This window comes from Ranitomeya imitator, chromosome 2, assembly GCF_032444005.1.
Source record: "Ranitomeya imitator isolate aRanImi1 chromosome 2, aRanImi1.pri, whole genome shotgun sequence".
Classification (NCBI taxonomy): domain Eukaryota; kingdom Metazoa; phylum Chordata; class Amphibia; order Anura; family Dendrobatidae; genus Ranitomeya; species Ranitomeya imitator.
In genome coordinates this window covers 853,913,340-853,923,626 of record NC_091283.1, presented here as the reverse complement: position 1 = coordinate 853,923,626, position 10,287 = coordinate 853,913,340, and the positions used below count along the sequence as shown (strand labels likewise).

At 34.4% G+C, this 10,287-nt stretch overlaps 1 protein-coding gene across 2 annotated transcripts in view; it reads left to right on the top strand.

Annotated features, from left to right (window-relative positions):
* Positions 1-236: 236 nt before the first annotated feature.
* The window catches only part of CACUL1 (CDK2 associated cullin domain 1), an 89,393-nt gene continuing 79,342 nt past the window's right edge, over positions 237-10,287 (top strand). The window contains exon 1 of one of the 2 annotated variants that reach the window (XM_069754404.1): positions 237-441. In XM_069754404.1, the coding sequence (XP_069610505.1) occupies positions 300-441 (142 nt within the window). In that variant the 5' untranslated portion in view covers positions 237-299. The remainder of the gene's footprint in view (positions 442-10,287) is intronic. The other variant, XM_069754405.1, reaches the window with a different exon arrangement.

Genomic DNA, 10,287 nt, shown 5'->3' with positions numbered 1-10,287 from the left:
GGGGCTCGGGGTATACGGGGCTCGGGGTATACGGGGCTCGGTGTATACGGGGCTCGGGGTATATAGGGCTCGGGGTATACGGGGCTCGGGGTATATAGCATGTCCGTGATATCGCATTGATCTCCGCTGGAGCAGGAATATGATGGCCGCCGCCATGTGACAGGACGACTTCCGGCAGGGAAGCTTCTGATTCGCCGCCGGATGTCCGCTGTCTCTATGACTACAGCTCCCGGCATGCTGCGCGACCGGAACGGAAGTGCCCGGTGCCGGGCCGATAATGGTCGGACACATCCAGATACATGGAGGAGGAGGAGGATCCGAACCACAACCACTGGCGGCAGCGGCCGGACTGCGCCCCGGAGCTGAGCAGGAGAGGACGGGACGGCGGGAGGAGCGGAGGAGGCGGACTGGCCGGAATCAGCAACAGCGCCAACAAGTTCTGTGAGTGCAGAGAGATGTATATATATATATAGTGTGCAGTGTGTGTAATTATATATAGTGTGTACAGTGTGTGACATCTGTGTGTAATTATATATAGTGTACAGTGTGTGACATCTGTGTGTAATTATATAGTGTGTACAGTGTGTGACATCTGTGTGTAATTATATATAGTGTGTACAGTGTGTGACATCTGTGTGTAATTATATATAGTGTACAGTGTGTGACATCTGTGTGTAATTATATATAGTGTACAGTGTGTGACATCAGTGTGTAATTATATATAGTGAGCAGTGTCTGACATCTGTGTGTAATTATATATAGTGTACAGTGTGTGACATCTGTGTGTAATTATATAGTGTGTACAGTGTGTGACATCTGTGTGTAATTATATATAGTGTGTACAGTGTGTGACATCTGTGTGTAATTATATATAGTGTACAGTGTGTGACATCTGTGTGTAATTATATATAGTGTACAGTGTGTGACATCTGTGTGTAATTATATATAGTGAGCAGTGTGTGACATCTGTGTGTAATTATATATAGTGTACAGTGTGTGACATCTGTGTGTAATTATATATAGTGTGTACAGTGTGTGACATCTGTGTGTAATTATATATAGTGTACAGTGTGTGACATCAGTGTGTAATTATATATAGTGAGCAGTGTCTGACATCTGTGTGTAATTATATATAGTGTACAGTGTGTGACATCTGTGTGTAATTATATATAGTGTGTACAGTGTGTGACATCTGTGTGTAATTATATATAGTGTGCAGTGTGTGACATCTGTGTGTAATTATATATAGTGTACAGTGTGTGACATCTGTGTGTAATTATATATAGTGTGTACAGTGTGTGACATCTGTGTGTAATTATATATAGTGTACAGTGTGTGACATCTGTGTGTAATTATATATAGTGTACAGTGTGTGACATCTGTGTGTAATTATATATAGTGAGCAGTGTGTGACATCTGTGTGTAATTATATATAGTGTACAGTGTGTGACATCTGTGTGTAATTATATATAGTGTGTACAGTGTGTGACATCTGTGTGTAATTATATATAGTGTACAGTGTGTGACATCTGTGTGTAATTATATATAGTGTACAGTGTGTGACATCTGTGTGTAATTATATATAGTGAGCAGTGTGTGACATCTGTGTGTAATTATATATAGTGTACAGTGTGTGACATCTGTGTGTAATTATATATAGTGTGTACAGTGTGTGACATCTGTGTGTAATTATATATAGTGTACAGTGTGTGACATCTGTGTGTAATTATATATAGTGTACAGTGTGTGACATCTGTGTGTAATTATATATAGTGTGTACAGTGTGTGACATCTGTGTGTAATTATATATAGTGTACAGTGTGTGACATCTGTGTGTAATTATATATAGTGTACAGTGTGTGACATCTGTGTGTAATTATATATAGTGTACAGTGTGTGACATCTGTGTGTAATTATATATAGTGTACAGTGTGTGACATCTGTGTGTAATTATATATAGTGAGCAGTGTGTGACATCTGTGTGTAATTATATATAGTGTGTACAGTGTGTGACATCAGTGTGTAATTATATATAGTGAGCAGTGTGTGACATCTGTGTGTAATTATATATAGTGTACAGTGTGTGACATCTGTGTGTAATTATATATAGTGTGTACAGTGTGTGACATCTGTGTGTAATTATATATAGTGTACAGTGTGTGACATCTGTGTGTAATTATATATAGTGTACAGTGTGTGACATCTGTGTGTAATTATATATAGTGAGCAGTGTGTGACATCTGTGTGTAATTATATATAGTGTGTACAGTGTGTGACATCTGTGTGTAATTATATATAGTGAGCAGTGTGTGACATCTGTGTGTAATTATATATAGTGTACAGTGTGTGACATCTGTGTGTAATTATATATAGTGTGTACAGTGTGTGACATCAGTGTGTAATTATATATAGTGTACAGTGTGTGACATCTGTGTGTAATTATATATAGTGTGCAGTGTGTGACATCTGTGTGTAATTATATATAGTGTACAGTGTGTGACATCTGTGTGTAATTATATATAGTGTACAGTGTGTGACATCTGTGTAATTATATATAGTGTACAGTGTGTGACATCTGTGTGTAATTATATATAGTGAGCAGTGTGTGACATCTGTGTGTAATTATATATAGTGAGCAGTGTGTGACATCTGTGTGTAATTATATATAGTGTACAGTGTGTGACATCTGTGTGTAATTATATATAGTGTACAGTGTGTGACATCTGTGTGTAATTATATATAGTGTACAGTGTGTGACATCTGTGTGTAATTATATATAGTGTGTACAGTGTGTGACATCTGTGTGTAATTATATATAGTGAGCAGTGTGTGACATCTGTGTGTAATTATATATAGTGAGCAGTGTGTGACATCTGTGTGTAATTATATATAGTGAGCAGTGTGTGACATCTGTGTGTAATTATATATAGTGTACAGTGTGTGACATCTGTGTGTAATTATATATAGTGTGCAGTGTGTGACATCTGTGTGTAATTATATATAGTGTGCAGTGTGTGACATCTGTGTGTAATTATATATAGTGTGCAGTGTGTGACATATGTGTGTAATTATATATAGTGTACAGTGTGTGACATCTGTGTGTAATTATATATAGTGTGTGCAGTGTGTGACATCTGTGTGTAATTATATATAGTGTGTGCAGTGTGTGACATCTGTGTGTAATTATATATAGTGTGCAGTGTGTGACATCTGTGTGTAATTATATATAGTGTACAGTGTGTGACATCTGTGTGTAATTATATATAGTGTACAGTGTGTGACATCTGTGTGTAATTATATATAGTGTGTACAGTGTGACATCTGTGTGTAATTATATATAGTGTACAGTGTGTGACATCTGTGTGTAATTATATATAGTGTGTGACATCTGTGTGTAATTATATATAGTGTACAGTGTGTGACATCTGTGTGTAATTATATATAGTGTACAGTGTGTGACATCTGTGTGTAATTATATATAGTGTGTACAGTGTGTGACATCTGTGTGTAATTATATATAGTGTGTACAGTGTGTGACATCTGTGTGTAATTATATATAGTGTACAGTGTGTGACATCTGTGTGTAATTATATATAGTGTGCAGTGTGTGACATCTGTGTGTAATTATATATAGTGTACAGTGTGTGACATCTGTGTGTAATTATATATAGTGTACAGTGTGTGACATCTGTGTGTAATTATATATAGTGTATAGTGTGTACAGTGTGTGTAATTATATATAGTGTACAGTGTGTGACATCTGTGTGTAATTATATATAGTGTACAGTGTGTGACATCTGTGTGTAATTATATATAGTGTATAGTGTGTACAGTGTGTGTAATTATATATAGTGTGTACAGTGTGTGACATCTGTGTAATTATATATAGTGTGCAGTGTGTGACATCTGTGTGTAATTATATATAGTGTGTACAGTGTGTGACATCTGTGTAATTATATATAGTGTGCAGTGTGTGACATCTGTGTGTAATTATATATAGTGTACAGTGTGTGACATCTGTGTAATTATATATAGTGTACAGTGTGTGACATCTGTGTGTAATTATATATAGTGTGTACAGTGTGTGACATCTGTGTAATTATATATAGTGTGTGCAGTGTGTGACATCTGTGTGTAATTATATATAGTGTACAGTGTGTGACATCTGTGTGTAATTATATATAGTGTACAGTGTGTGACATCTGTGTGTAATTATATATAGTGTACAGTGTGTGACATCTGTGTAATTATATATAGTGTGCAGTGTGTGACATCTGTGTGTAATTATATATAGTGTGTACAGTGTGTGACATCTGTGTGTAATTATATATAGTGTACAGTGTGTGACATCTGTGTGTAATTATATATAGTGTACAGTGTGTGACATCTGTGTGTAATTATATATAGTGTGCAGTGTGTGACATCTGTGTGTAATTATATATAGTGTACAGTGTGTGACATCTGTGTGTAATTATATATAGTGTACAGTGTGTGACATCTGTGTAATTATATATAGTGTGCAGTGTGTGTAATTATATATAGTGTACAGTGTGTGACATCTGTGTGTAATTATATATAGTGTGCAGTGTGTGTAATTATATATAGTGTACAGTGTGTGACATCTGTGTGTAATTATATATAGTGTGCAGTGTGTGACATCTGTGTAATTATATATAGTGTGTACAGTGTGTGACATCTGTGTGTAATTATATATAGTGTACAGTGTGTGACATCTGTGTGTAATTATATATAGTGTACAGTGTGTGACATCTGTGTGTAATTATATATAGTGTGTACAGTGTGTGACATCTGTGTGTAATTATATATAGTGTACAGTGTGTGACATCTGTGTGTAATTATATATAGTGTGTACAGTGTGTGACATCTGTGTGTAATTATATATAGTGTACAGTGTGTGACATCTGTGTGTAATTATATATAGTGTACAGTGTGTGACATCTGTGTGTAATTATATATAGTGTGTACAGTGTGTGACATCTGTGTGTAATTATATATAGTGTACAGTGTGTGACATCTGTGTGTAATTATATATAGTGTACAGTGTGTGACATCTGTGTGTAATTATATATAGTGTGTACAGTGTGTGACATCTGTGTGTAATTATATATAGTGTACAGTGTGTGACATCTGTGTGTAATTATATATAGTGTACAGTGTGTGACATCTGTGTGTAATTATATATAGTGTGTACAGTGTGTGACATCTGTGTGTAATTATATATAGTGTACAGTGTGTGACATCTGTGTGTAATTATATATAGTGTGTACAGTGTGTGACATCTGTGTGTAATTATATATAGTGTGTACAGTGTGTGACATCTGTGTGTAATTATATATAGTGTGTACAGTGTGTGACATCTGTGTGTAATTATATATAGTGTGTACAGTGTGTGACATCTGTGTGTAATTATATATAGTGTGTACAGTGTGTGACATCTGTGTGTAATTATATATAGTGTGCAGTGTGTGACATCTGTGTGTAATTATATATAGTGTACAGTGTGTGACATCTGTGTGTAATTATATATAGTGTGCAGTGTGTGTAATTATATATAGTGTACAGTGTGTGACATCTGTGTGTAATTATATATAGTGTGCAGTGTGTGACATCTGTGTGTAATTATATATAGTGTACAGTGTGTGACATCTGTGTGTAATTATATATAGTGTGCAGTGTGTGACATCTGTGTGTAATTATATATAGTGTACAGTGTGTGACATCTGTGTGTAATTATATATAGTGTGCAGTGTGTGACATCTGTGTGTAATTATATATAGTGTACAGTGTGTGACATCTGTGTGTAATTATATATAGTGTGTACAGTGTGTGACATCTGTGTGTAATTATATATAGTGTACAGTGTGTGACATCTGTGTGTAATTATATATAGTGTGTACAGTGTGTGACATCTGTGTGTAATTATATATAGTGTGTACAGTGTGTGACATCTGTGTGTAATTATATATAGTGTACAGTGTGTGTAATTATATATAGTGTACAGTGTGTGACATCTGTGTGTAATTATATATAGTGTGCAGTGTGTGACATCTGTGTGTAATTATATATAGTGTGCAGTGTGTGACATCTGTGTGTAATTATATATAGTGTACAGTGTGTGTAATTATATATAGTGTACAGTGTGTGACATCTGTGTGTAATTATATATAGTGTGCAGTGTGTGACATCTGTGTGTAATTATATATAGTGTGTAGTGTGTGACATCTGTGTGTAATTATATATAGTGTACAGTGTGTGTAATTATATATAGTGTACAGTGTGTGACATCTGTGTGTAATTATATATAGTGTGCAGTGTGTGACATCTGTGTGTAATTATATATAGTGTACAGTGTGTGACATCTGTGTGTAATTATATATAGTGTGCAGTGTGTGACATCTGTGTGTAATTATATATAGTGTGCAGTGTGTGACATCTGTGTGTAATTATATATAGTGTGCAGTGTGTGACATCTGTGTGTAATTATATATAGTGTGCAGTGTGTGACATCTGTGTGTAATTATATATAGTGTGCAGTGTGTGACATCTGTGTGTAATTATATATAGTGTGTACAGTGTGTGACATCTGTGTGTAATTATATATAGTGTGTACAGTGTGTGACATCTGTGTGTAATTATATATAGTGTACAGTGTGTGACATCTGTGTGTAATTATATATAGTGTACAGTGTGTGACATCTGTGTGTAATTATATATAGTGTGTACAGTGTGTGACATCTGTGTGTAATTGTATATAGTGTACAGTGTGTGACATCTGTGTGTAATTATATATAGTGTACAGTGTGTGACATCTGTGTGTAATTATATATAGTGTGCAGTGTGTGACATCTGTGTGTAATTATATATAGTGTACAGTGTGTGACATCTGTGTGTAATTATATATAGTGTACAGTGTGTGACATCTGTGTGTAATTGTATATAGTGTACAGTGTGTGACATCTGTGTGTAATTATATATAGTGTGTACAGTGTGTGACATCTGTGTGTAATTATATATAGTGTACAGTGTGTGACATCTGTGTGTAATTATATATAGTGTGCAGTGTGACATCTGTGTGTAATTATATATAGTGTACAGTGTGTGACATCTGTGTGTAATTATATATAGTGTGTACAGTGTGTGACATCTGTGTGTAATTATATATAGTGTGCAGTGTGTGACATCTGTGTGTAATTATATATAGTGTGTAGTGTGTGACATCTGTGTGTAATTATATATATAGTGTACAGTGTGTGACATCTGTGTAATTATATATAGTGTGTACAGTGTGTGACATCTGTGTAATTATATATAGTGTGTACAGTGTGTGACATCTGTGTAATTATATATAGTGTGTACAGTGTGTGACATCTGTGTGTAATTATATATAGTGTACAGTGTGTGACATCTGTGTGTAATTATATATAGTGTACAGTGTGTGACATCTGTGTGTAATTATATATAGTGTACAGTGTGACATCTGTGTGTAATTATATATAGTGTACAGTGTGTGACATCTGTGTGTAATTATATATAGTGTACAGTGTGTGACATCTGTGTGTAATTATATATAGTGTACAGTGTGTGACATCTGTGTGTAATTATATATAGTGTACAGTGTGTGACATCTGTGTAATTATATATAGTGTACAGTGTGTGACATCTGTGTGTAATTGTATATAGTGTACAGTGTGTGACATCTGTGTGTAATTATATATAGTGTGTACAGTGTGTGACATCTGTGTGTAATTATATATAGTGTACAGTGTGTGACATCTGTGTGTAATTATATATAGTGTGCAGTGTGTGACATCTGTGTGTAATTATATATAGTGTACAGTGTGACATCTGTGTGTAATTATATATAGTGTGTACAGTGTGTGACATCTGTGTGTAATTATATATAGTGTACAGTGTGTGACATCTGTGTGTAATTATATATAGTGTGCAGTGTGTGACATCTGTGTGTAATTGTATATAGTGTACAGTGTGTGACATCTGTGTGTAATTATATATAGTGTACAGTGTGTGACATCTGTGTGTAATTATATATAGTGTACAGTGTGTGACATATGTGTGTAATTATATATAGTGTACAGTGTGTGACATCAGTGTGTAATTATATATAGTGTACAGTGTGTGACATCTGTGTGTAATTATATATAGTGTGCAGTGTGTGACATCTGTGTGTAATTATATATAGTGTACAGTGTGTGACATCTGTGTGTAATTATATATAGTGTGCAGTGTGTGACATCTGTGTGTAATTATATATAGTGTGTACAGTGTGTGACATCTGTGTGTAATTATATATAGTGTACAGTGTGTGACATCTGTGTGTAATTATATATAGTGTACAGTGTGTGACATCTGTGTGTAATTATATATAGTGTACAGTGTGTGACATCAGTGTGTAATTATATATAGTGTACAGTGTGTGACATCTGTGTGTAATTATATATAGTGTGTATAGTGTGACATCTGTGTGTAATTATATATAGTGTGCAGTGTGTGACATCTGTGTGTAATTATATATAGTGTGTACAGTGTGTGACATCTGTGTAATTATATATAGTGTGTACAGTGTGTGACATCTGTGTGTAATTATATATAGTGTACAGTGTGTGACATCTGTGTGTAATTATATATAGTGTACAGTGTGACATCTGTGTGTAATTATATATAGTGTGTACAGTGTGTGACATCTGTGTGTAATTATATATAGTGTACAGTGTGTGACATCTGTGTGTAATTATATATAGTGTACAGTGTGTGACATCTGTGTGTAATTATATATAGTGTGCAGTGTGTGACATCTGTGTGTAATTATATATAGTGTACAGTGTGTGACATCTGTGTGTAATTATATATAGTGTGCAGTGTGTGACATCTGTGTGTAATTATATATAGTGTACAGTGTGTGACATCTGTGTGTAATTATATATAGTGTACAGTGTGTGACATCTGTGTGTAATTATATATAGTGTACAGTGTGTGTAATTATATATAGTGTGTACAGTGTGTGACGTGTGTAATTATATATAGTGTACAGTGTGTGACATCTGTGTGTAATTATATATAGTGTGTAGTGTGTGACATCTGTGTGTAATTATATATAGTGTACAGTGTGTGACATCTGTGTGTAATTATATATAGTGTGCAGTGTGTGACATCTGTGTGTAATTATATATAGTGTACAGTGTGTGACATCTGTGTGTAATTATATATAGTGTGTACAGTGTGTGACATCTGTGTGTAATTATATATAGTGTACAGTGTGTGACATCTGTGTGTAATTATATATAGTGTACAGTGTGTGACATCTGTGTGTAATTATATATAGTGTGTACAGTGTGTGACATCTGTGTGTAATTATATATAGTGTACAGTGTGTGACATCTGTGTGTAATTATATATAGTGTGCAGTGTGTGACATCTGTGTGTAATTATATAGTGTACAGTGTGTGACATCTGTGTGTAATTATATATAGTGTGTACAGTGTGTGACATCTGTGTGTAATTATATATAGTGTGCAGTGTGTGACATCTGTGTGTAATTATATATAGTGTACAGTGTGTGACATCTGTGTGTAATTATATATAGTGTGTACAGTGTGTGACATCTGTGTGTAATTATATATAGTGTACAGTGTGTGACATCTGTGTGTAATTATATATAGTGTGTACAGTGTGTGACATCTGTGTGTAATTATATATAGTGTGCAGTGTGTGACATCTGTGTGTAATTATATATAGTGTACAGTGTGTGACATCTGTGTGTAATTATATATAGTGTGTACAGTGTGTGACATCTGTGTGTAATTATATATAGTGTACAGTGTGTGTAATTATATATAGTGTACAGTGTGTGACATCTGTGTGTAATTATATATAGTGTGTACAGTGTGTGACATCTGTGTGTAATTATATATAGTGTACAGTGTGTGACATCTGTGTGTAATTATATATAGTGTGTAGTGTGTGACATCTGTGTGTAATTATATATAGTGTGTAGTTTGTGACATCTGTGTGTAATTATATATAGTGTGTACAGTGTGTGACATCTGTGTGTAATTATATATAGTGTACAGTGTGTGACATCTGTGTGTAATTATATGTAGTGTGTGACATCTGTGTGTAATTATATATAGTGTGTACAGTGTGTGACATCTGTGTGTAATTATATATAGTGTACAGTGTGTGACATCTGTGTGTAATTATATATAGTGTGTAGTGTGTGACATCTGTGTGTAATTATATATAGTGTGT